Below are 25533 nucleotides of genomic sequence, written 5' to 3'. Positions count from 1 at the left end.
GGGCTCATGAGGCCGGGTGTGCGACTCTCTACAGGCAGAACCACCTCAGTGTGGATGTCCCCTTTCCAGGTGACCAGCTCTCCCGTGTGTATGGACATGAGCGGGATGTCGGTGCCCACGGAGTTCTTATCCCGGCATAACTCTGATGGGATCATCACGTTCGTGGACCCGAGATGCATCAGCGTGATCGGCTACCAGCCCCAGGTAGGTGGTTCTGAGCTCATGGCAGTTGGCTAGAAATTTAACTTTCCTTAAAACGCACTTCTCTCAATTGTTCGAGATCCAGCAGAATGATGGTGTAGGGGACATGGCATAAAAATCCAGATTCCTGCCCGGAGAGAGTCATGTCCTGCCAAAGCAAACATTGGGTTCAGCTGCCCTGCTTAACAGTAACTCTTAGTTTTGGCCCTAGCCCTCCTGTCTGTCTGCCGGTTGCACACAAGTCAGACTTAAACGCTCGGTGAGAACGGGGCTCTCGGATCAGTTAACTTAGATGAACACCAGACAGGACGCCTCCTTCTTGCAAACTTAAAAAAACAATATTAATGCGATAGACTCTGAAACGTCTTGAGAAAAGATGTTCACTTAATTTCGCCTAATCCCTTGTTCTCAAATGTATTTGAAACCTGCGTCTACAGGGGCATATTTTCAGGTCTTTGTTCCAGATCTTTTTTTAAAAAGTCAGCATCATAAGAAACACTAAAAGGCAGGAGAAATTAATCTAGATTAAAATAAACCAAAGAGAGGGGCACCTGGGTGGCTCTGTTGGTTAAGCATCTGCCTTCGGCTCAGGTCATGATCCCGGGGTCCTGAGATTGAGTCCCACATGGGACTGCTTCTCCCTCTGCCGCTCCCCCTGCTTGTGCTCTCTCTCTCTCTCTGTCAAATAAATAAATAAAATCTTTAAAGAAATAATAATAAGCAAAAGAGAGAAAAACCACAGTATGCAGTGTGAGAGCCTTCGTTGGGTCCTGGAGCTGAAGACAGGTAGCCAGAAAAGACATTTGGGGGATAATCAAGGGAATGTTAATGTGTTTTTTTAGGTGTAATATGGAAATGTTTGGGTTTTGGAGGATGTCATTTTTTTGAGATACACACATCGGAGACAGGTGTCCTACTGTCTGCTACTTCCAGATGATTCAACAAGAGCTCTTTCAATGTGTGTGTGTAGATACGAAGAGATTTCATTTATATATACTTTCATAGTTTTCATTTATTTATATTTACATACATACGAAAGAAGGAAAAATGCAGATGTGACAGTCTAGGTAAAGGATATTCAGGTGTTTATCACATGATCCTTTCAGCTTTCCCATAGATTCAAATTTCTTCCAAAATAAAAAGCATTTAAAATAAGGAAGGAAGGAAAAGATCTCTGTTCTGAGGAACAAAATCTGGGATACGTTGATGTGGGTATTTCAAGTACATGTATTATTTTAGAACTAGGACACAGTCCAGGGGTGCCCAGCCGGCTCAGAAGAGCACACGGCTCTTGATCTCGGGGTGGTGAGTTCGAGCCCCATGTTGGGGTAGGGACTATTTAAATAAATAAACTTAAAAGAAGAAGAAGACCTAGAAACAGTCCAAATTGAAATATTGGAACCATTCGTATAATTCTGTATCTCTAGATTCATGCAAACTTGAGATTCTTGGAAGGAGGGAGGGGGAAAATTAGTTTCCAAAGTCACCATAACCTTGGCTGGCAGAGTATTTCCAGATCCATTTACCCACCCGCACCTTCCATGAGCATCGAGATGCTTCTTGGCACACAGATGAGACCGCCCTCCTGCTGTCCATGTCAGCTCCTGCGGAGGCCATTGCCGGTTTGGGTTCCGATCCATGAATTCAATTCGATCCTTTGCTGCCTAAGCCACATCCAACGGGACCCCATTCCTGTCACACGTATGGCTCTTCCTTGTGACGGTGTCTCTGATCCTGGTTGGTTTTTGTCCGGGGCTCGTGCTAGGTGTTTTGAGTAAGAAATAGAGAGGTGAAGGTCGGTACGGTTACCGATCAGTCCCAGCGTCTATCCAGCCACCAGACAGCTTCCATTTCTGCGTTTCAGCAATTCCAGTTTTCATCGGCAGGCACGTCTGTCCTCGTGCTATCGTTTGCTTTCTTTTTATGTTTATTGAAGTACGTTCATTACAGTGTGCCTCTCAGCGGCAAGCAAAATAGAATTGCGCTCTGAAGTGACCCAGAGCCCCAGGGGACGAGAATGGGTAGGAGCGCAGGCAGGGTCCAGAAGCCGGCTCCGTCATCGGCCCAGGGGACATCCTGCGGCCGCTCGCCCCCGAGGATGGGGAGCTAAGGGACGCGGGGTGAAGGGGTACCGGACCACTGCTGTCCGACAGCGATGCATCCATAATGGGAAGCGGCATCGCGGGTTCTCACAGCTTGTCTCTTTCTTCAGGATCTTCTAGGAAAGGACATTTTGGAATTCTGCCACTCCGAGGATCAGAGCCACCTGCGTGAGAGCTTTCAGCAGGTACCGCCAACGCCCATCGACGGCTGACGTAGAACCGGGGCCCCGGGCAGCGGGCCGGCAGGGTGCGCCAGGCAGGCTGCATAGGGCCACCCGAGGCGTCAGGCAGGGACCCCGCGGCGAGGGGCTCCCAGTCGCGTGGGGAGGGCAGACCCATCAGGAAGCCGCGCCTGTGTCTGGACGAAGGGCAGGCGATGGAGACGTTAATGGTGCGGGGACGAGGCGGGAAGTCTCCCAGGGGAGGGGACCGTTGGCCTGGGATGCGCCTGCCCCCAAGACAGAACATTCCAGACTGATGGCCGGCACCCGGAGATGCAGAATGACGTGGCGTATTAGGGAGTTACGCGTAGCCCCTTGGGCTGGAGTGACACTTACCGCCGGGCAGGGAGGAGGGGGCCCACGGTAGAGACTGCTGAGGCCACACGGAGGAGTTGAAGTTCTCCCCGCGTCGTTTACGGGAGGGCTTCTCTGAGGACCGCAAGCAGAGCAGTGTTTTTGAAAGTTTTGGTAGCGCGGACACGTGGAGAGCAAGTGTGGGAAACCCTTGGAACAAGGGGCACAGCGTGGCTGTGGAGGAGGTGGGGGGTGGGGTGCGGAGGGGCCGCCTGAGGGGACCGGTGTGGGCCTGGTGGCGCTCTGGGCGGAGACAGCAAAGGGGAGCCTGGAAGGGAGGCCGCCCGCCGCTGCATCACTAAGCGTCTCCCCCGTCACCCCCATGAGCTGCCCGGTGCTGAGTACCTGTTGTGTCGTGCTCGGCTGCGGACACCTGTGTGCACACTGCGTGCTTGTCCTGGGCAGGGGGCATCGTCACCATCATGTCACGGGAGAGAGAGGGGAGGGCCTAAGACCCTCCTGGCAGACGACAGGTGCGGGGAGAACCAGGGGTCTGAGGGCCTGTCCCCTCCTGGCAGACGACAGGTTCCTCCTCCGAGGCCTCGGGAGCTCGTCGAAGCCCCAGGAAAGAGAGGACCAGACAGTGTTGCAGGACGAGGGCCTTTGAGGTCCGTTCTAGGAGGGGATGATAGTCTCTCGTTCATCTGACGGAACAGGCCCTTGACCTTGAGCTTACAGTGTTTTGGATGACCCCTTGACGGCCTGTTCCCCGGACACCCACTGCTCCGTTCCCGCCCCACGTCGGGGTGGCTCTCTGAGCCCCCCGCTCCGCCTCTCCAAGCCCTGCGCCCTCGGGCTCGGTCCTTGCCTGCCTTCTCTCCCGTTCTCCCTGTAGCGTCTCCCTCGACGACTTTACCCGGGGGGCACAGCATAGACCGTCTCTGGCCCCCCAGTGCCCCCCACTTGCACAGGCCCGGAGCCGAGCTACAGTCAGCCCTCCTGCTCTGGTCTCGCTGCCCACGTGCGGCCCTCACGTCCGCTACCCCCTGAAGCCGTGTGCAGCCGGCCTCTTCTCCCTCTGCTCCTTCTGCCGACCCCGGCCGGGCCACCTGCTCTCACTCCCAGCAGTGTGGCAGGGTCCTTGCCAGGCTCCCTGCTTAACTCTTGCCCGCTCCCCGCCAGTCGGGAGACATGAGTTTGGCTTGGCCACGTCTTAGCTTGAACGTGCCAGTGGCTTCCCAGAGCCCCTGGAATCCGATCCAAGCTCCGTACCTCGGCTGCAAGCCCAGGATGACCCCACGTGTCTTAGCCGCACTCGTTCACGGCACCTGGTCTCATGGGTCTTCTGGTGCCTTGAACACATCATGCTGTTTCCCACCTCAGGGCCTTTGCACATGTTCTCTCCGGACTAGAATGCAGTCCCGTCACTCTTCCCAGGACCGACATCTTCTTGATTAGGTTTTAATTCCTGTCACCTCGGAGATGCTGTCCACAGCCACGCCAGTCAAGAAGGCCCCCCACCCTCCTTCTCAGCCTCTTGTTTTTCCTGCACAACGACTGTTGCAGTTTGTGATTGTTTTGTTTGTCCGCTGAGTTCCCCCTCCTCCACTGAGACATCAGCTCCCTGTGGGCAGGTGGCATGTCTGTGCTTCCACCATCATGCTGACCACCGAGTGAGGAGCTTGCTCGTGGGTGAGCGGCTCTTAATCAAGTGGTCTAAATGGACGGTGACTTCCATTCTGGAAGGACGTGAGCTGAGCATGGTTGAGCATGGCCAGAGTGTATCTTTCATGCCTCACCTTTGCCAAATACGTGGAGATTATTCTAGATGTTGGCCTGGGTCAGCTTCCCTTTTCTGGATCTGTAGAAATGAAGCTGTAGCAGCAGTGGGCCTCCCTACACGGTTAGTGACCAGCCAGACCCCTGGTCCCACACGGCCTCAGGTAATCCTCAGCCCACACCGTCCGTTGTCCGCCCCACTCTTCACGGTGGACGCCGGGACGCAGAGAGTTCCGGTCGCCTGCCCCGAGTTCCCCAGCAGGACGGTAACAGAGTGAGGGCTGGAGGTGCCCCCTTCCAGCACATTCCCCTGTCACCACTCACACAGGCCTCTCCGTCGGACAGCACGCCAAGGCTTTACCCTGCTGACGCCGTTGGAAGCTGGGTGGTTTGGGACAGAAACAGGAGGAATGTAAGCCCAGACCCTGAGTGGCACCAGCTCATGGACCTCTCGCCCTGGGTGCGGCCACCTCACGGCAGGCGGGAGATGAAACCAGAGCTGCTCCTGAGAGCCCGTGGCCCCACGGTCACAGAACTCAGCGGGCCGGGGCCATGCGGCCACGGGGACATCCTGGAGCGCCGGCCTTGGCCCCTCACATGTGTTCTTTGGGCCCCAGCCACTGGGGGACGAATGTTGATAAAGGGAAGTGGTTTATTTTTGCAGAAGCGCAGAGGGGGCTGTGTCAGCTCAGAGTCAGCCTTGGAACTCTCTGGATTTAAACCAAAGCATCTGAGGGGCCCGGACATGAGACCCTTAGAGTGCCATCAGGTTCCTGAGGAATTTGGGTTTGGTGGGGTGGCCTGTGCCCGCGCAGGGGCCAGGAAACCCGAGTCTGCTCTTGGCTCCGCTCTTGGACCCTCGCCGGCTTACCGTTTACCCGGCAGCCAGGGAAGAGTGGGACCCAGCGAGACCCAGGCCCGGAGCAGGGTCCCACTGCCCCCTCTGCTCTCCTCTTGCGTGCCTTCCGCCATGGAGCCGTGTTCACGAAGCAAGGGGCAGGCCGGCCTGGGTGGTCTCCTGACACCTGAGTTGGGCAGGATGGAGGGACCCTGGTGCGGCCCTGCCCCACCCGTGCCTCTGGCCTCCACCACGGCCCAGGTTCCCACACACAGAGCACATGCTTCCTGCCAGGGAGCTTCACTCGCCAACGATGTACCCACCTACCCGCCTTCCAGGGAGTTCCTAGCCCCGCCTCCCTCAGGAGCCCTCTCTGGACCCCATGGCGTCCTGGTGGCCCCCTGCCTCTTGATTGTGTGGTTCTGGGCGGGGACTCGGCCTGCTCTCTCTTCCTCCTCGGCCGAAGGAGTTCATGGAGACAGTGGGCCGTGGGGTCAGGAGATTCAGGACCCCGTCCTGCCTCGGGCACGGCTTAGCGGGAGGCCTCGGTGGCATATTTAACTCCTTTGGGGCCCACATTCCAGATGCACACAATGTTGTCGGGAGGCCCACACGAGGTGACTTGTGTCGCACACTTAGCCGGGCCCCGGGCCCTGGGGAGGGTGCGGGGCTGCCACAGAGCCTCCCACGGGACCTTCAGAATGCCGACCTCGGGCACGTCGCCTTGACCCCTGGCCCTGTGGGGAAAGAGCAAGCTTCCTTGCTGGGACCGCACACCTGCCAACAGGCCACAGCCCGAGCCTCCTGGCCTTGCCTCACCCAGTGCGTACGTCCTCCTGGGCGTGGTCCGGCTTCTTTATCACTCAGGCTCTCCCACCAGGGAGTCCAACCGCCTCAGGTTTCATTCCATCTGGTTCCCCAGGGGTGGTGCAGAAAGAGGGTGGGCGCCCAGGCTGCATCAGCCCAGCTCATGGGACGACGGACCCGTCGAGGAACTTCAGAAAATGTGCTCCAGGTGCCTGCTCCGTGCCAAGCTTGGGGCTGGCGGTGGGGCGGGGGGGGAGATAGGACTCAGGTGACCAAGAGGTCCCTCCCCATCCCTGTCCCCAGGCTGTCCACAGACGTCCAGCCAGAAATAAACTACAAGTGAGGGAGTTAAGGAGGAGGGACCGGGCCCTCCCTGACCCTGGGGCCAGGTCCGTGTTCTTATCTCTGATCATACTCTGGGCTCATGGTCAAGACAGCCGGCTGCCCTGGGCCCAGAGCCTTCTCTGTCCTGATCAGCCCCAGGATCTGGGGTACACAGGCCTGTGGAGAGGACAGCCCCATCTGTCTTGTTTTGTCCCGGGGGCGTATTCTCACCCAAGCCTAGGCCCACCCACCGGCCATTCTTAGCCTCTCCTGTTTCCGCTGCAGCCACGAGAGCTGCTGGCCGAGTGTGCCTTCTGCACCAGTGTGTGCACGCCCACGGCTCCGCGTCTGCCTGTGCACGGATTGTGTGTGTCCACAGGGAGCACAAGAGCAGGCAAAACACAGTTGTGGTTCGGAAGTAAGACGTTGGTTCCTTCTCAGCTTTTCCAGCAGAGCTGTCTGATCTCGGGCAGCTTGTTTCATTTCTCTCTAAGACTCGGTATTAATCCTGTATAAATGGTAAAACCCACCTTCACCAAGCCCCCGTGAGGATGTACATCGGGAAGTCGTTCGGAAACCATGCTGTGGCGTGAACGGGACAGCAGATGCTTGCACACACAGATGACGCATACGGATTTATTCTTTCCTTACACCTCCTCCCAGAGAGTGCTTGATCCAATTAACAGTGGTAAACGGGGGTTAAGGATATTTTAGCGTGAGGTGTAAAGAACAAATCCAGCGCTGGACTGTAACTAGTCACCCAGGACCCAGCAGCCCAGCCAGACAGGGAAGCACTGGGCGTATAGAGCGACATGACCCCATTTGAAAAAGCTGAGGGGCGGGGCGCCTGGGTGGCTCAGTCGCTGAGCGACTGCCTTCGGCTCAGGTCATGATCCCAGGGTCCTGGGATCGAGTCCCACATCGGGCTCCCTGCTCAACAGGGAGCCGGCTTCTCCCTCTGCCTGCCCTCCCCCTGCTTGTGCTCTCTCGCTCTCTCTCTCACAAATAAGTAAAATCTTTAAAAAAATATTCTGGGATATTTTGATTCAAAGGTGAATAACAAAGATCATAACTCTGCTCCATATTGCTTATAGTGTTCAAAACAGGAATGCTACTCATTCAAAAGTAATTTTCTAAAATTGTATAATGTTATTCACTAGAATTCAGGTAATTTTATGACATAACATTGGGAATATTCAGAATATAGGAGTTGAGAGTATAAAACTACTTCTGGGGGCGCCTGGGTGGCTCAGTCCTTAAGCGTCTGCCTTCGGCTCAGGTCATGGTCCCAGGGTCCTGGGATCGAGTCCCACATCGGGCTCCCTGCTCGGCGGGAGGCCTGCTTCTCTCTCTCCCGCTCCCCCTGCTTGTGTTCCTGCTCTCGCTGTCTCTGTCTCTGTCTCTGTCAAATAAATAATAAAAAAAAAATAACAAAAAAAAAAAAGAAAAAGCTGAGGGGTCCCGCCATAAAACGTTCTAGAGGGCGGACAGAGTGCGGGGCCTGCTCTGAGGAGGGAGGAGCCCCCCAGCCCAGCCGCGCTCCCTCGCCGTCTCTGCCGCGTGCCCCGCCCTGAGCCGCCCGGTGCCTCTCCCGCCTCCCGCTGACCCCCTTCCTCGTGCGACTGTCTCCTCAGGTGGTAAAGCTGAAGGGCCAGGTGCTATCAGTCATGTATCGGTTGCGCACCAAGAACCGCGAGTGGATGCTGATCCGCACCAGCAGCTTCACGTTCCAGAACCCCTACTCGGACGAGATTGAGTACGTCATCTGCACCAACACCAACGTCAAGTACGTGCTTCCCCCGCTGCCAGGTCTGGGTGCCTCTCCTGAGTCCTGGGCTGGAGCCCTTTCTCCCCGTGGGCTCCGGCTGGCGGTCCCTGCGGGGCGGGAGGAGCAGGCCCCCGGGGTGAGGGGGTGAGGGGGGCTGGGGGCCGCATCGCTGCTTCCCCGCCCCCCCGCCCTGCTCCCGTCCCCCCTCCCTCCTGTAAGAACCCCCAGGCCGAGGGAATGCCCCCACCCCCTGCCTCCATGCAGGTGTCCTGCTCCCCGGGCCTCGCTGTGCCCCCAGCACGCAGAGCCCAGCAGGGGTGAGCCGGGTGCCCTGCGGCTGCCCGGCATGCTGGCGGCTAGGGCCTGATTTCTTGGCCCTTCTGAAGCAGGGCCGGGGAGTGAGACTGGGGCTGCGGCAGGTCCGGGGCCTGGGGCCGGGGCTGGGGGTGGCACTGCGGGGACACGCGGTTCCCCTGCTGCAGGCCCTGCGGTCCCAGAGTCACCACGGCTTCACCCTGTGTCCACGCGTGTTAGCACGTGGCCCTAGCTCTGGGCTTGACCCCCGCTTCCCGTGACCTTGAGTTGTGTGTTGTGTTATTTGTCGGCGCTCACTGCCCCATCTGGGCCAAGGGGTGATGACACCTGTGCTGTGGGGATTGGGCTCAGGCTCCCAGCGACAGGCATGTCACGCCTCCTCCCTGGATTTATTCTCGAGGAAATGCAAGGCCAGAGAACCAGTGGGAGCACAGGCAAAGTGATGCCCAAGCGTGTGGGGGGGCCGGTGTCGGGGGCCCCGCGGAGCCGTCCCCTGTACCCGCGCTGGTCGGTGGTACCGCCGTCCGGCATCTCCCGGGCCCAGCTCTGAGTGGGCGTCACCCCTGCCGCCTCCCCTCCTGTCTGACAGCTGCCCCGGCCATGGCACCCCAGGCAGTGAGCTGCCGGCTTGCTCGGGGCCCTGGCCCCCCGTGTCTCCCAGCTCCCCAGATTGGGGCATGCCCCCGGGGCTCCCCGCGGTCGCCTCCTTTCTGGGCAGTCCCACCCTGTGTCTCAGCCTCAGCCCTGCTCCTGGCCCACAAGGCACAGAGCTGGACCGTCCGGTCCACTCACGCGAGGCCGCTCGGGGCGGCTGACCTGGGTTTTGATGCTGGCCCCCACTGAACGAGTCACTGTGTTGCCCAGGGTTGAGTTGCCTCGTTGGTGAAGTGGGGAGAACAACCTTGTGCCTCAGGTTCTGCGCGTAAACGGTGCGTGTGAAGCAGCGTTGGGGGACGGCGGGCCCGGAGCCGGCGCTGGCGGTGGGGCCTGCGCAGCTGACAGAGACTGTGTGGGTGCGCAGCGTCCCCCCGGCCACCGTGTCCCAGTCTGCCCCTTGCAGGCTGCCCGCCACCTGCTGTGGGCTCCGGAGGAGCACCACCCCGCTTGCTTCCTCAAGCTCCAGGCGGATCGTCCTGCCTCCTGTTGGTGGGACTGAGCGTCCCCGGGGCTGACCGGGCCCTCCCAGCTCATCCTCCGTTTCCCGAGGGCCACGCTCCTTGTCCAGGCCCTGCCGCGGGCCCCTCCCGAGACCCTGGCATAGTCACCGGCTTCCTGAACGGGGAAGACCCCGGTCTCCCTGGCCCTCCGGAGCTTTCTCTGGCAGCCCTCTGTCGGGGCCCGCCCGCCGTCCGTCTCCTCGTCACCCCTCACAGCCTGGCCTTGGCCCCCAACTCCGCTAACGTGCTTTCCCAGCAGCTGTAGGGACTGGGCAGCCCATCATCACTGGTCATCGCCCCAAACTGCGTGACCACCTCCTTTCCCTCTGCTTCTTCTCCCTTGGCCTGCCCAGCACTCCGGCTCTTCTAGTTCCACCTTCCAGCCATGACGTTCCTGGTTGTAGGAAGAGCAGGAGCGCATAGGAGTCAGAGACCCAGGCGTGCAGAAAGAGCACGGCTTTATTCTCCCCCGTGTCTGAGACGGTCTTGCGGCTACGTGGTAAACTCAGTTACTCCCCCGGCTTCCGCCGGCCTGGGCAGGAGGAGGCTCCTCACTCGGGGAGCGGGGAGGCAACCGCAGTCCCAGGCCCGTCTCCCCCACCCCGGGTCTGCGAGGCTGATCATGCGCTCGCGGCCCGGGGGGGCAGCCGGACGGGCAGTGGGAGCCCCGGGGGAGGACAGCATGCCATCTTGGTTTGCTCAGCGTCGGCTCACGCTGCAGCTTGGGCCTCCTGTCCTGGTCCCCCTGCGGCCACACCGGCCGGCATCGCTGGGAGTCATGCAGACGGGCAAGCCTGTCAGGCATTCAGGGCCCTGGACGCTGTTCTAGAACCTTCTGATGCCCACATACTGGCTGGGATCAGTGAGAGCCGTCATGTCTTTGATGCAGCCCCCCTTGCCGGTCCGCCCTGCTGCCTCGCGCCCCCCTCCCACACCTGACCTGCACACGGCCGGGGCCGTGCTGCCCGGCTTGCAGGGGCCGAGGACTGCCTCTCCAGGCAATGAGAGGAGTCTCGGGGTGTCGTGGGGACAGCCTGCAACCTGCTGTCAGACCCGGGGCTGGCCCGTCCCTCAATCGGTTCTGCACCACGTCCAGGCCACCCCTGCGTGGTTCAGACCCGCTCCCGGTGGGCACCTGGCAGCGTCCTCTAGACTCGGGTCAGAGAGCGGGCTGAAGCTCCCTTCCTGGGTTTTTGGCTTTGTTCTACTTTCCACCGTTCCTCACTCACTCCCGTGTTAGTACACGCGTCACTCAAGCGAGTTGGGTGCTGTTGTCGAGACTCAATGCAGCAGGTGCCCACCGAGCGCTGCGGGAGGACACGGGCCTGTGGCAGGTTCCAGGACAGGCAGGGCGCCCGCCGCCAGGGAGGGGCCGTGTCCCCGGGGAGCACAAGGAGGCAGAGGGACGGACAGATGCATGCTGTGAGGACGCAGGAGGCAGAGAATGAACACGTCCGCCCACGGCCTCCGAGACAGCCTCCTGGCAGCTAGTGCTGGTCCGACGCCCGGAAGGACAGGAGGGACCCTCCTCCCAAGGGCGCTCACCGCAGGGGCTTTGCTTTCTTCCTCTGAGGCGGGCAGCCCCGAGCGAATGGGCGTGTCCCCGCTTGTGTCTCAGGACGGTTGCTCCCGGCAGCTCTGTGGGGTCAGAGGGGATGAGAACGGCCCCTCAGAGGCCCGCCGGCGGCACGTCCCCCGGTGGAGGTGGCGGGAGATGTGGGCTGCGGGCAGCAGAGGGCAGTGACGGCCAGGATGCGAGCCCTCCGGCCCGCTGCAGGTGCGCGGCAGACGCGCTACGGGAAGGTCCTTACGTGCTCTGCGCTGGGGCAGGAGTGGCGAGCCGAGCTGCCGTCAGTCAGGAGCGTCCAAAGAAATTTCCAGAGAAACGGAGCGTGAGTTGGTTAGCATGTGTGCAAAGCTTCGGAGAGGAAGGCCTCCGTCACCGTGCGCTTGCTCGCGTGACGTCGGCGCGGGGAAGCGGGAGGCAGCGCAGAAAGCACGCTCGGATCTTGCTGCACGACCGTTGTCTGTGCCATGTCCGGGCTCGGGGCCGGCTCGGTCCTGTGGAGACACGGCGTGGGCCGCTTTGAGCACGAGCTGTCCGCGTATCTGTGCGCAGGTGAGCTAGCGGCTGAGCGCTCCCCGTCCCGGCCCCTCCCGGGAGGGATCTGACGCTGTCCCTTGGCGTGTCCTGACGGCACTGTCCAAAGCCACCGTAGGTCTCCACGACCACGGCTGTTCTGTGCTGTGGAGCGCGTGCGCTTCGTCAGGCCTCCACCATGCCCGGCCCTGCCGGCACCCTGGCTCGGAGCCAGCCGTCCGTCCCCACGTGCTCAGTGAGAGCCCGAGGGGCTGCAGGGGCCGGGAGTCTGGGAGTGGGCCGTGAGGGCCAGGTGACCTTCCTCATCCCTGCAGAGCTTAGGGTGTGGGGCGCGGGGTGGGGGCGGTGGGCGATGCCTCCGGTCATGGAGCCCCAGCCTGGGACTTGTCCCGCGTCCTGCCGTCCCAGGCACCTGCTGCAGACCAGGGTCCCACAGCATCTGTCTGGGAGTCTGCGCCCATCTCCTCCTTCCCTGCGTCTTACCCAGCGCCCTGCTGAGACCCCACCCTATCTCAGGGGATCCTCCATCCTCTTCCCGGCCAGCCCCCCGCCTTCCATCCGGCCCCACCGAGCTGCCCACGTGGCCCCAGGAGCCACCCCACCCCTGCCCCCTGGAGTCAACTGCAGAGCCCCGGACGGGCATCCGGAATCCTCCCGATGGGCGTGCAGACCGCCCTCGGTCAGCGGGGGGGCATTATAAACTTCACTCTGGTCGGCCGAGCTTGGGGAGCCCCAGGTGCCTGGTCGCCGGATCCCGGTTCTCCCGGAGGCACGATCTCTGCTGCCTCCAAGTGCCCCCCTCGTGGCCGGTCACACACACGCTCAGGCTGAGTAAGACCCGTGTCCGCAGGGCGCCCGGCAGCGTTGACGGCATCCGCCTGCCTCCTGCCGTCCCCAGTGCAGGGAGGCTGCGCAGACAGGAAGCCCGGGCCTGACGCATCTCGTGTCGGGTCATCCGCGCTCGTCCCCAGGGGACTGGGGGGCAGGCGGCGCTTTGCTGCATCCGGGCCCTGGCCTGCACACGGGCTGTTGGTCAGAGTTGGGAGCAGCCACGTTTCCCCCCTCAGGAATTTGCAAGCACGCCGAGGTTTATTTTTATTCCATTGCTGTGAAATGTCCAAGAAAGCTCCTCAGGCCTCTTCCCAGGACGGGCGGCCTGCGAGTCAGCACTTCTCCCATGGGTGCGCAGCTGTGGGCGCGGAGACCAAAGTCTGCAGGATGGGGTCGCCGTGTCCGGACCACAGAGGGAGTGCGGTCAGGCCCCGGGGGATCTGCGGCCACGCCGGAGACCCTGTTTCCTACATTCCCCTGGAAGGAGCTTCCTCGGGCCCAGAAGGGGACAGAAGCATGCTCGCACCCGGATGCCTTTGGCCCTTACTGACACTCTCACACCCAGCAGAAGCGTGGGCCCTTCCTCCCTGCAACGCAGGCCCACACTGGGGCGCCCGGCGCACAGCCCCACGCGGGGGTCTTACCCGCTCCCTGACGGTCTGTGTTCTGGCCGGACCCAGGCTGGACCACAGGCGGGAGCGGCTGGTATTCCCTGGACAAGCAGTGCTGGGCTGAAACTTGGGCTCTGGGAAAGTTTTGGAAGGAAGAGAAGGGCATTCACTGCTCCGATCCCACAAAAACCCCAAAGCACAGGTTTGCTCTCCCGCCCGGTGGTCCACCACACTGTGTGGTCGGGTCGACTGCTCTGGAATGGGAGATGTGGGCAATGGTCCTTGTTACATCGTGGGACCGAGTGCAGGGTCTGTAGCACACAGAAGGGTCTGAATCCCGCATGCGCCATCCCGGGCACGTCTTTGGGATTCTGAGCCTCGCTTTCTGTGTCTATGAAGCGGGAAGGCTGCAGAGGTAGGATGGTGCAGGCAGGGTCCCACCCCGAGCTCTGCACTCAGGTTTCAGGGGCCCCGGGAGCAAGCGATGGTGGGGCCCTCGAGGTGTAAACAAAATACCAAAACTGTAAAGTGAGAATAGGAAATATGGAAAGTTATGGTTTTTCTACAGATCATTATATTCTTTTTAAATTTTTTGAAATTGCAATTTAAAAATTTCTTTTTAGTGCTCCTGTTTCCTGGTGTTGCGGGTGCAGGTGCTGACTGCCTGGGGGGCCGTCCATGTCTTCTGGCTCACCTTTCCCCCGGGCTCTCCCACCCAGATCGGGAGACAAGCTGTGTGTTCTCCCTGCAGCCTGGCTCTGAATGCATCACACCATGCTTCTTGCCTACTGTCCTCCCAGACACGGTCCGTGCCGTGAGGCCCCGACCGCGTGGGTCTGGATGCCTCATCCTCTCCCCTGGGGTCCAGCACAGAGCCTGGTGTAGATGTTTCAGTACACTGCCCAGGACAGACGGCCCGTCCAGGCTTAGACCTAAACACGCTGGTCAGCGGTCCCCCAGCGGGGTTCTCTTCTAAGAGGTCTTCCCTGGGGGGGACGCACGCCAGGGGCCAACGTGAAGGGTGTGGCGGGGGGTGAACGGTGTCCAGACTGTCTGTCTCTCTGGCTGCTGGGGGAGGAGTTCAGGGACAGAATTCAGCTTATTTTGTGTTTCTGGGGAAGCAGGATCAGAACTCAAAACGGGAGTGGTAGGAAGGTAGATTTGGGCTGTTTGGCCGCAGACTTTCCATGATTGCGTCTGTCTACTGATGGAGCGGGCTGCCTTGGGAAGCCGCGAGCTCCCCAGCAGAGGAGGGAAGCAGACGGACCACTGACCCGTGCGGTCACGGTCTCGGGTTGGGGGCTGTGGATCCGATCACCTACACTTGCTCTGCTCTGGGGAGCGGAAGTGGTCAGTTACCCAGACAGCCTGCACCGGGGCCTAGACGGCCCAGGTGCTCTAGTCTACACCCCCTGCCAGCCGGGGGGCCTTTGAATGTCCGAGAGCCAACGTTAACCTTTGTGGACAGGACGGCGTGTGCTCCCTTGTTCTCAGGCTTCCAGCTGTCTGGCCAGTGGAGGGACTGGCTGGGGGCAGCGGGTAAGAGTTTGAGGGCCCCCCACCCCAAGGTAGCAGGGGCTGCATCTGCCGCTGAGGCTAGGCTCCTGGCCGGCCGCCCCTCCCACCGGGTCTCGTCACTGGCTCCCACGGTGGCTAGCCCAGGGCTTCCTCCGCGCTGTGAGCAATAGCCACTGCACCAAACCCTCTGCAGAGCATCATCACTTCTCTGCAGACCCCTGGCATCTCTGGGTCTCAGTGCGCTCTGTTGTAAAGGGAGTTCAGAAATACCCCCTTGGAGGGTTTTGTGAGCCCAGCGAGAGCTGATGTGAATGCACACCCCTAGCAGGGGCCGGGGGCTAGTACACAGAGGGTGCAGGTGTCCTTCCTGCTGGCCTTCTGCAGTCGGCAGCTCCCCCTTGGCCGGACCACATGGCCTTCTCCCGCGTGGTGCCCCCCAGGTCCTCCCGCGGCCCCGGGGTCTGCTGATCCGGGCTGCAGGTATCCAGAGGCGGAGACGCGCTCACAGGGGCCCCTCTGGGGGACGCTTCTCTGACTGGGCCGGCTCGCCCCCACACCTGCCCTACCCGCAGTGACTTCTGGGCTCCCCAGCAGACTTTAGTTCTCTGCACCTGCCCCCCTCCTGCCCCTGGTGCCTCCGGCCCCCCTCCCCTCCGAGGGCTCCTGCTGTCTCCAGGCTCAGAGCACGGGCAGGCGTGGGGGAGACAACCTGCACCTCGGAGATATTCACAAGGGACCCACCGAGATTGTCCTGGCTTCGAAACACGGCCAGTTAATGCGAACACGGAAGAGATGTTGTTCTGCGTCCCAAAGCCATGCACTGTTCGTGGCCATAGTCACGGTGCGCAGAGCGTTTTGTCCTGAACTTTTCCACACGCTCTGACCACACCTTCAGTGTCTGCAGATGGTCCTCGCGGTGGCCGCTGTGGGACCGCGGGGAGTGTGCACCCAGTGAATCGATGGACACGTTCACACAGTCGTCCCCTCTTCCCGCCTACTCTGCATAGCCCGCTCTCGTCTCTGGCCGCTGAGTAAGTCCCCTGCACAGCCCAGCAGCGGGCGACTCCTGGAGGGCGTGGACGTGTCCACAGGACCTAACGGGGACCGCCGGGAAGGCTGTGTGCACACACCAAGCCACCCTGTAAACGTAGTTTTACCGACTTGGTTGTGAAGAATTGTTCTTCAAGTCTGTTCTCATTTGCACTTGCTTTGACTCTTTGAATGGTGAAAATGTTTCCCTACTTGCTGGTTACGTGAGTATCCGTATTCTGTATGTTATACGTGTGTGTATTTATGCTTGAGCGGCTTGTTCGTGTCCTCCCCACTGACTCCTGGGCATGGGGTGTGTGTATTTTGGTCAATTATTTGCTGATCGTTGTTCGCCTCTCATTCTTGTTGGTATTTAGAGTTGAGCACGATGCTGTCATCCCGCCCCATTTTTAGGCTCTGAGCTGTAGGGTTCGCTGTCCCTTGGAAGTAACTCGGTTTCCATATTCTAAAGCATAAAGCAGCCATTCCCCGTAAGGAGGCTTTTCCTGTCCCAGGAGCAGCGTGGGAGCGTGCAGAGCGCCAAGCAGGGGTCAGAGGCGTCAGGTCAGGTCCTGGCCCCGTGAGGTCGTGACCACTGGTGGGCAGGCACCTGGGCAGCCTCTCTGAACCGTTCACGGGGGCATAAAGTAACGCTGTGGGGGTCCCGAGTGAGGGCTGGATGAGGTCCCGCAGGCCCCGTCCAACCTACTGGTCGGCACTCACTGAAGCCTTCTGGGTCCGTCTGAATTTGGCCTTAACTTTTTTTTTTTTTTTTACCTGCATAAAATGACATCGTAAACCACAATTTATTTCCTAACTGTTGGCAGCCTGACGTACAGAACTTGGAGTCTTGATTTGGGATGTTAAAAAATAATCATAAAATAAAACAAACACCGAGACTGGTTTGGAGGTCCATCGGGGTCTCCCGCTGCCGCTTTCGGCTCGGGGCAGGTTCCGGTCCAGCCCTGCAGCTCCACGTCGGCTCTGGGTGACTCTGCCGGTTTCCTGTCCCTCAGGCAGCTCCAGCAGCAGCAGGCCGAGCTGGAAGTGCACCAACGGGATGGGCTGTCCTCCTACGACTTATCACAGGTGAGCTTCTGGAACAGTCTTTCCTGGTTGGCACTGGGGACTGCAGTCCACCCTTAGCTTGACCCCCCTGCCCCCAGCCCAGCCCAGCAGGTCCTAGTGCTCTGTCCAGCCCCTCAGTGCAGAGACTTCGCTCCCCTGGGGCCCCTGTGAGCCTTTTGCAGAGCTGGGCCGCGAGGGCTGCCGGACCCGGGAAGCCTGGTGGCAGGCTGTGGCCAGGACGGAGAGTGTCGGGGGGCTAACCGTAGCTTCCCGACTCTGAGCCCTAACCCTGGCACACTCGGAAGCCGATGGAGGCAGCTCCGGACCCTGTCAGCCCTCGGCTTCCCAGCCATCTGTCCTGCCTTTGGCCCGGTCCCTCTCTGCCCCCACCCCGGTCCTGCCCTGTGTCCCCGCGCTGCCTGCGCTAACTCCCTCCCTTGCCCCTTCTCCCTAGCCCCCTCCTCCTCCCTCTGCCTTTCCTGCTCTTGCTGCATCTGGGAGCTGGCCGTCTAGGGAAACCTCAAGGTGTCTGTCTCCTACGTTAGACTGTATGTTCACGTCTCCTGGTTTTTAGAGTACGCTGATCATTAACTTTCTAGAAGTCGTCGGTGTGACTCCGTGGTCCTTTCTGTGACCTCCAGCTCACAGCCCCACCCCGACTGTCCTTGGCCTCCGTCGACAGAAAAGCTCCCCGCCACCCCCCACCTGTAAAACCTTCCAGTCCGAAACGTCAGTGGCATGGGAGGGAGGGCGCCGGACGAAGGCGAGGCCGGAAGCGCGTGTTCTGTGTCTCACGCATGGGATGCGGTTGTGTTTTAATGTGCAAACAGGTTCCCGTCCCCAACCTGCCGGCCGGCGTTCATGAAGCCGGGAAGTCCGTGGAAAAGGCAGACACCATCTTCTCCCAGGAAAGGGACCCCCGGTTCACCGAGATGTTTGCGGGGATCAGTGCATGTAAGTTTCCCGACGCTGCCGTGGCTTGGAGGGCGTGGGGGGCAGGGTGCTGTGGCCGGGCCATCGGGGGACAGCCCCCCCCACCCCCCCGAGGGAGAGGCCCCCGCGGGGTGGGCTTTCAGCATACAAGAGCACCTGGTACAGGAGTGCCGGTGGAGCCTCGCCTCTCGCTCGCCTGCTCCCTGGGGCCCCCACGCCTTCTACATTCAAGGGTTGGGAGGGAATGGCGCGTGGATGCCCAGCATTTGCTCAGTCGCGGTCATCGGGTGGCCTGCCCACATTCGTGCTGTTGCCAGAGAAAATGGTGCGTTGTCGCATTGTCCTGTGAAGCCCGTGTGGGCAACTGCCCTTTCCAGCCAGATTACCACTAAGATTAGCAAAATACACAACCTGGAAAGGTCTGTATCATTCCAAAATTCAGCAGAAGGATTCCCTTCTCTGGTGGTCAAGGAATGTCTGCAAGGTGCAGTGTGGTTGGGATCCGTTGAGGGGAGAAGGCAGCTGACCCGCCCAAAGGCAGCGTGGAGATGCTCGTCTGCAGGACTGAGGAGCTGGGGCAGATGGAAGAGCAAATCTCAGCCCTCCTGACATCTGCCCAGGTGGTGCAGACACGGCCGTCATTCCCACTGGGCCTCGGGCCAGCCGCTAAGGAAGCGAGGAGAGTGGCATCGAGGTCTCCCACGAGGGCCGTGCCTGCCGAGCCGTGTGGCGCGGTGACCTGTTGGCCCCCAGACACCTTCGTCAGTGGCTCTGGACTTGGCAGGGAAGAGAGCAAACGGTAGCATGTCTAAAAGACTTCTCTTCCCCTCAGAGAAGCCTGAGGTATTGGACCAGACCCCGCAGCATTTCTAGGAAATCCACGTGATGTTGTAACATGACAGGGGTAGACGCCTTCCCGTAAGGATGAGCAAATAGGGGGAGAATTGACAGACAAGGAAAATGGCAGAGCGCACCCCTGTCCACCACCGAGGCTGCGCTCACACACGGGAAGCCGCAGGAGGGTGCTCCCAGACCTCCCGAGAGCGTGGCCTGCCAGGGACTGGGCTCGTTTGGGGGATGCATCAAAACACAGAACACGGGAGTGGAAGGGACGGGTTGAGAAAGCAGGAGTGTGAAGGAAGAACACGAGAATGGAGGTACAAACGGCTGGAAGATACAAAAGACACAGACAAGCCAGAACCAAATCAGTTCGGCAAAGGTCCGGATGCATCTTGGGTTAGGGGTCATAAACAGAAATTTCTCATCGGCGTGTATGGTTTTTTTCCTCTGACGTTTCTAGAGAAGCACAGTTTCCAGTGTGTTTAAAAATAACCACTCTTGAAAGGAGGGAAGAGAAAAAGAAGGAAGGAAGTCTCACTTCCAAGAAAAGACAAGGACATTTTTAGCAAATTGCAAAATACTCAGAAGAACAAGTGAAATAGTAAGAAAGTATGAATGTCATGAGTGGTAGAATCAGTTGGTGTTCAAGGGCTCCTGGGTGGTAGCTCCTGAATCACATGCTTCCAGAATATGCTGTCCCCCAAACAGCACGCTGTGAAACCGTGGAGCCTGGAGGGGTGGGTGGCCTGGTGCCTGCAGACCCCGGAAGGGACACACAGTCGCCGAGCGCTGTGAGCCAAGAGGGCTGTTTTACGCAGATAAGAGATGTGGCCTAACGTGAAGGTGTGTGTGTCATGAGCACTGGAACATGGGAAAGAATAGTTAAAAATACAGGAAAATCCTGATAAAGCCAAGTTGCTGCGGGAGATCTCAAAATGCATTTCTTCATCTCCAACAAGTAGAGTAGATCAAAGTCATAAAATGAAAAAAGATATAGAAGATTGAATAATAAAATCAAAAATCTTTATATATGTAATTTTGTGCCCTACAAATGTCTTGGAGCAGTTAGGAAAAAAAATGTGCTCCTCATTTACCCAGACTACCAAAAAACCAAAATACATGGGAAAAAAAGAGCTTGCCTTAAGCAAATAGTCACGAGAAGTCCCTCGGGCGCCTTTCTCCTGAAACTTTGAGCTGCATCTTTATCTGCAAGACCCAGGCCTGAGGACTGTGTCAGGAATGCACACTCAAGGGTCCAAGCCCCTTCCATCCTCTAGGATTTTCCACCGGGTGCCCTGTCATTGCAGCCAAGGAAATGGACCAGGAAAACTGCTCAGGGCTTCAGTGTATCAAAACGTCATAGACGTGGTTTGCACGTGTGGGAGATTCGGCACATGGCCGCTGAAGCCTGTCCCCTCGGCCCCAAGCCCCAGAGCCTGAGTGTCCATCAGTCACTGCTCATGTCCACCCAGTGGGGATCCCCCCCACAAGCCAGAGATGGGTACAGGCGAGGGGGTCTGTCTAGGCACAAAATTATTGCCACGTAACTAACTTTGACGTCCTTTATTCCGGTATCTTGCTGTGGGTGGGGTGTCAGGTTGTGGGAGCAATAGGTGTAGGAGTTTTGAGATCGTAGGGAAGTGAGGGGCTCTATAACCAACATGTCCAAGGCCACCCCCCCTACCGTAGGGCGGAGCTGGGCTCCGAGCACCAGAGCCGGTCCTCCAACCACTGCCTCGGTGCTGGAGGACAGCCCGGTGCCCTCCGGTGCGGAGAAGGCCCCGGGAGACGGAGCGCGCGGAGGCCAGGGCGGGGCAGGTGCACGTGGACAGGTGGCCGGGATGTGTGGTCCTGCTGTGGGACGCCCAGCGCCGCTCCCCGGCTGCCTGCCCCACGGTCTGGAGGACGGGACGCCCTTGAATGTGACCCGCGCTGTGCTCTTCCTAGCGGAGAAGAAGATGATGAGCTCAGCGTCTGCGGCAGGAACGCAGCAGATCTACTCCCAGGGAAGCCCGTTCCCCCCCGGACACTCGGGGAAGGCCTTCAGGTACGTGCCGGCCAGGGGGCCAGGGGGCAAAGGGGGCGGGAGGATGCCCCTCACCTGGGAAGCCCCGGGCCTCAGAGCTCGGCTCCGTGTGCGGCAAATTGTGCCAACACCAGTTGGTGGCTGCCGTCCTGCAGGCTCTGGGCTGGGCTGGGAGGCTGGTGGCTCTGGTTCTGCCCTCTGAGCCCTCGGTGCGTTGCTACTGGACATGTTGCTTGCCCGTTGGGGAAGGAGGAGCAGAGACTGGGAGGAACGGCCAGGGAGGAGACTGGCGGCCCGCGGGAGGGTACGGGGTCCTCACGTGCACCCACCAGACGCCCAGACTCACTAGAACTGTCCCAGACCCAAGCCCAGGTGGGCGGGGCTCCTCATACAGCCCAGCGGCTGGCTCAGTGGCCAGAGCCTAAGCGGAGCGTCCAGGTGCAGATGGGGACCAGGACTGGGCAGGTGGGACTGACCACCCCAGGGAGCGGGCCCGGCCAGGCCCCTGCCCTCGCTGGCTCTCACACCGGTCCACGGACAGACCTCCTGGAGAAACGGCAGGTCGCTTTAGCAGACTGATACCTTGGAGGGGCTCTGGCCAGTGCAGCTGGGTCTCACTGGACGCAGCCTGCTCTGCAGCTCCCGGCACGCGGGCCTCTGGTCTGGGACCAGTGGGGTGAGGTGGTGGCCCCCGGGGAGCGGCTGCTGGGCCGTCTTCACTGCCAGTCTCCCTGCCCTGCTGCATGTGCTCATAGGTCCTCAGCCCGGACGAAGGGCAGCGGAGAGGGAGTGGAGGCCGGAGGTGAGGATGGGACTGTAGGGACAGTAGCAGGGCCTGGAAAGGCCTGGCCAACTGCTGAGCTGAGCCCAGAGCAAAGGTCAATTTGCCACTTGATGAGGCGATGGGGCCTCCTCCGCAACGTGCTGAACAAAGCCCGGGAGGCCGGAGAGATGGGAGAGGCTCAGAGTCAGGGCAAAACAGGAGGAGGCTGCAGAGGCCTCGAATACCACACCAGGGGGTCGGAGGGGAAGAGGGACCTGTGGAAATGGGGTCTGGGAGAAAGTTCAGGGGGCAGTGTGGAAAGGGAGGGTGCTGGTGGTTCATAGGACCCGTGGTCCAGCTCGAGACGCTGAGCCGGGGTGAGGCTGTTGTGGAAACGAAGTCAGAGGGCAGTTAAGGAGAAGGAGGGACTGGCTTGCGGCCAGCTGGCTGTGTGAGGACCCGGCCCCTGCGCAGAGCCTGCGTCGGGAAGGCGCTCGCTCACTGCTCATCTGTGGGAGGAGGGAGGGAGGGAGGCCTGGGAGGCCCCGAGCCTGTGGAATGAGCCGGGTTTCCTGTGAATCGAAAGGGCCTGCGCTGGTGTGAGTGGGAAGGGTGTGGGATGAATGTCAGTCAGAGGTCGCCCTGAGCTGCAGGGGAGTGGTGTTACTGCAGGTCCCTGACTGTGCCCTCACCCTGAGTCCGGCCGCGGTCCCGGCGGTCTTGCCCCGCCTTTGTGCATGGAGGCGGGCGTCTCTAGTCCAGGGGGCCTGGGGAGTGGGGCCCAGGGGCCAGCTCTCATCGCCAGTGCCCTGGGAGAACAGGAGGGCTGAGGGGGTGGGGAGAGGCCCCCCCGCAGAGAACGGTGATCAGTAAAGGCCTCCGAGGCCATCGGTTCATCAGGAGGGAGGAAGGGGAAGGAACGCTGCGTGCAGGGAGCTGGGAATGCTGTCCGCTTCTGGAAAGGCTCGTACAAGAAGGTACTGACATTCCTGGAGCCTCTCTATCTTACGGGGAACCGGAAGGCACAGAAAAAATCGTGTGACACAAGCAGTAAAACTCCACCCACTCTTCTCTACCCGCCTTTCTCGAAACCTGCGCCAATGTTCTGCCATCAGCCCGACCCCGCCCGGCTCCCTCCTGGGCACGCAGCGCTCTCCTGCGCTCAGCTGCTCCCAGAACAAAGGGCCTGAAGCCAAACAGAAGTCTCCCCACCTTCCCACCTTTAATGAGCACGTGGGGTGGGACTGTGTCATCCGCAGTGTCTGCCCCGTGCCTGGGAGCACAGACAGCAGTCAGAGACGTGGGGGCCCGGCACTGGGGCACCCGGGACACACCCCGCAGGTGCCCTGTACAGACCGGAGGGAGGACATCGAAGACGCAGGGAGGGCAGGGGGCAGGTAGCCCGCAGCGTGCTCTGGGTGGCTGGACCAGGCCCCCCGCGCCGGCAGGCGTCCCCTGACAGGCTCTTTCTCCTGTCCAAAGCCAACCACCTGGCAGCCCGTGCCTGGATCCTGAATCCGAAGCCCTGTAGGCACCCCACAGGGACAAATTAACCAGAGCACAGAGGAATGGGTCCACACCGAGGCTGATTTTTATGCTGAGGGGCTTCTCCCTCGGAGTCGTCTGCTGGGAGCCAGACATGCGGTGGGGTGTGGGCGGCCTGGAGGAGAGAGCGGGGCCCTGGGAGGTGCGGGGGGCCACGAGGCAGACCACAGAGGTGACACAGAGGGAGCCCCGGGGAGAGGAGGGACACCGGGGGGCTTGCCATGCGTGGGCCTTCTTGTCCAGGCATGTGCTGGAGAGACAGATGGACGGACAGAGGTAGCAGCCGGAGCGAACGGGAAGGTGGCCCAGGGGCTGGCGTGGTGGGCGAGGCGGCTCCTCGGGACAGATGCGGTTTCATCTCTTCTAGCTCTTCAGTGGTCCACGTGCCCGGCGTGAATGACATCCAGTCGTCCTCGTCAACAGGCCAGAACATGTCCCAAATCTCCCGGCAGCTGAACCAGAGTCAGGTGGCCTGGACAGGGAGCCGGCCGCCCTTTCCCGGACAGGTATGGGCTCTGGTGAGGGAGCTGTTCCCGGGTCCAAGCGGGTCAGAGCACCCGGGACCTGCTTTCTTTGGATCCTGGCTCCGAGACAGGTTAGCGCTCTGAGCACCAACGCCCCCCCACCCCACCCCAGAGGGACCCAGACCATGGAGCCCCGTCTTTTCAGCAGCCTGGCCCCGCACAGCGGTGGCCTGGGAAGCCGGGGGAAGGGGCAGATCCACAGACACTCCGTGAGGATTCCTGTGGACCTCTGTCTGCCGCAGCCGGGAGTGCGTGAGGACCCCCAGCCCCGGGACATGCGCAGCTCCCTGCTAGTCACTGTGACGTGGGTGTCCGGTGGCCCAGGGGTCTTCTCCGTGTTTGTAGTGCCCAGGGCCCCATAAGCAGAAGCCGCAGGACCCAGACCATCACCCAGACCTGCCCCAGAGACGCAGGGCCCACACGTGCTGGCCTGATGCCAGGCTTGCGCCCAGCGGGGCAGGAGGGCCGTGGGGAGTCGCCGTCAGCCACTGGGGCCGGGGGCCGGGGGCAGGGGCCTGCTGCTGACGCTTCCCTTCTCTTCACTGTGTCCGAATTGTAGCCAATCCCCTCCCAGTCCAGCAAGACTCAGTCATCTCCCTTTGGGATTGGAACGAGCCACACCTACCCAGCAGACCCCTCTTCCTACAGCCCCCTCTCCAGCCCAGCTACCTCGTCGCCCAGCGGGAATGCCTACTCCAGTCTCGCCAACAGGACTCCAGGGTTCGGTAGGTGGGGACCGAGGGAAAGAATGCCCGGGAAGCCAGCAGAAACGCTTCCTGAGCATGCTGAGTTGGAGGGCCTGAGCCCCGAGCTCCCAGAGCCCTGGGAGAAAGCCTAGAGGTTGCCCAGTGCCTCCAGGGCTGAGAGCCGGCTGCGCGCGTCTCGGCTTTGTGGGGTGACGTGTCATTTTCAAGGCCCTAGATGATGTTCCTCAGAATGCAGTTTTAACCCTTTATGGCCCTTGGCAAGGACGTTCAGCTGCCCCACGTCCGAAACGCTATAATCTTGCTTCAAACGACCGGGTGGCCAATTATAGAAATACATCATGTAAATAGGAGACACTGTCAAGTTCTTTCTTCCTAATATTCCAGGAGGGACCCCATCCCGTGTCAGAGCACCTGTCCCAGCTTTGTTAACAAAACCTCAGGCCATAAAGGGTTAAGTGGCCACCCCTTCTGGTGCCCGTCCCAGGGGCCTTTGCTGGCTCCTTCTGTGTGGATTTAATGGGCCGGGGCTCCCCCTCCCAGAAGGAGGGTTTGCTGAGGGGCCGTGGCCCTTCCAGCGTCCTGAGCCCATGTTCTCAGAGCGGGACCCCCTCGTGTGATTCATGGGGCGTCTCTCTGCAGGACGGATGCTACTGCCCACAGCCTCCCCCCGCCCCCCCCAGCCTGGGGACACAGCACTTCCTGACCTCTCACCGGCCATTCCCCATGGATACAGCGAAGCTCCCGTTCACTCCTAGCAGGTTCTCCTGTTTGGCCTTAAACTCTCTCTGTTTTACTGTCCCCGAGCGGGCGCTCAGCCGCGTGCTGCCCTGTTTCCCGAGGGACGGGCCCCCGGCCTCTTGCTTTCCAGCCTGCCAGGCACCCAACTCAGAAACCACCGGAAGCTGGAAGCCACTGGCTCCCAGGGGAGCCCTCGCCCCCTGCAGTCTCTGCCTTGGCTTCCTCAGCCCGTGGGGGAGAGGTCCCCCCGCCTCACCCTGAAGGCGGGCCTTTGCAGACGGGAAGCCTGCAGGTATAGGCCCGGGCTCACAGAGGGGAGGAGACGGGGTCCCGGCCCAGAGGAGGTCACGGTGCAGCTGAGGCCAGAGAGACGCAGGGACACCGGGAAAGGGCAGGGGAGAGGCTCGGACACAGGGAGAGGTCAGGGGAGAGGCTCGGACACAGGGAGAGGGCAGGGGAGGCGCTCGGACACGGGGAGAGGGCAGGGGAGGCG

General features: G+C 60.6%; 1 protein-coding gene across 6 annotated transcripts in view; it reads left to right on the top strand.

The window, feature by feature from the left end:
• The window catches only part of ARNT2 (aryl hydrocarbon receptor nuclear translocator 2), a 132311-nt gene that overhangs the window by 93503 nt on the left and 13275 nt on the right, over positions 1–25533 (top strand). For all 6 annotated transcript variants that reach the window (XM_081831792.1, XM_081831791.1, XM_081831788.1 and 3 more), the window contains 8 exons: positions 70–204; positions 2414–2488; positions 8201–8352; positions 16913–16985; positions 17795–17918; positions 20685–20784; positions 23439–23577; positions 24155–24320. In XM_081831792.1, the coding sequence (XP_081687918.1) occupies positions 70–204; positions 2414–2488; positions 8201–8352; positions 16913–16985; positions 17795–17918; positions 20685–20784; positions 23439–23577; positions 24155–24320 (964 nt within the window). The remainder of the gene's footprint in view (positions 1–69; positions 205–2413; positions 2489–8200; positions 8353–16912; positions 16986–17794; positions 17919–20684; positions 20785–23438; positions 23578–24154; positions 24321–25533) is intronic.

The sequence above is a fragment of the Leptonychotes weddellii genome, chromosome 9 (genome assembly GCF_054177405.1).
Source record: "Leptonychotes weddellii isolate Sample4059 chromosome 9, ASM5417740v2, whole genome shotgun sequence".
Classification (NCBI taxonomy): domain Eukaryota; kingdom Metazoa; phylum Chordata; class Mammalia; order Carnivora; family Phocidae; genus Leptonychotes; species Leptonychotes weddellii.
Note: the sequence above shows the minus strand (reverse complement) of the source record. Positions and strands in the feature narration are given on the sequence as shown.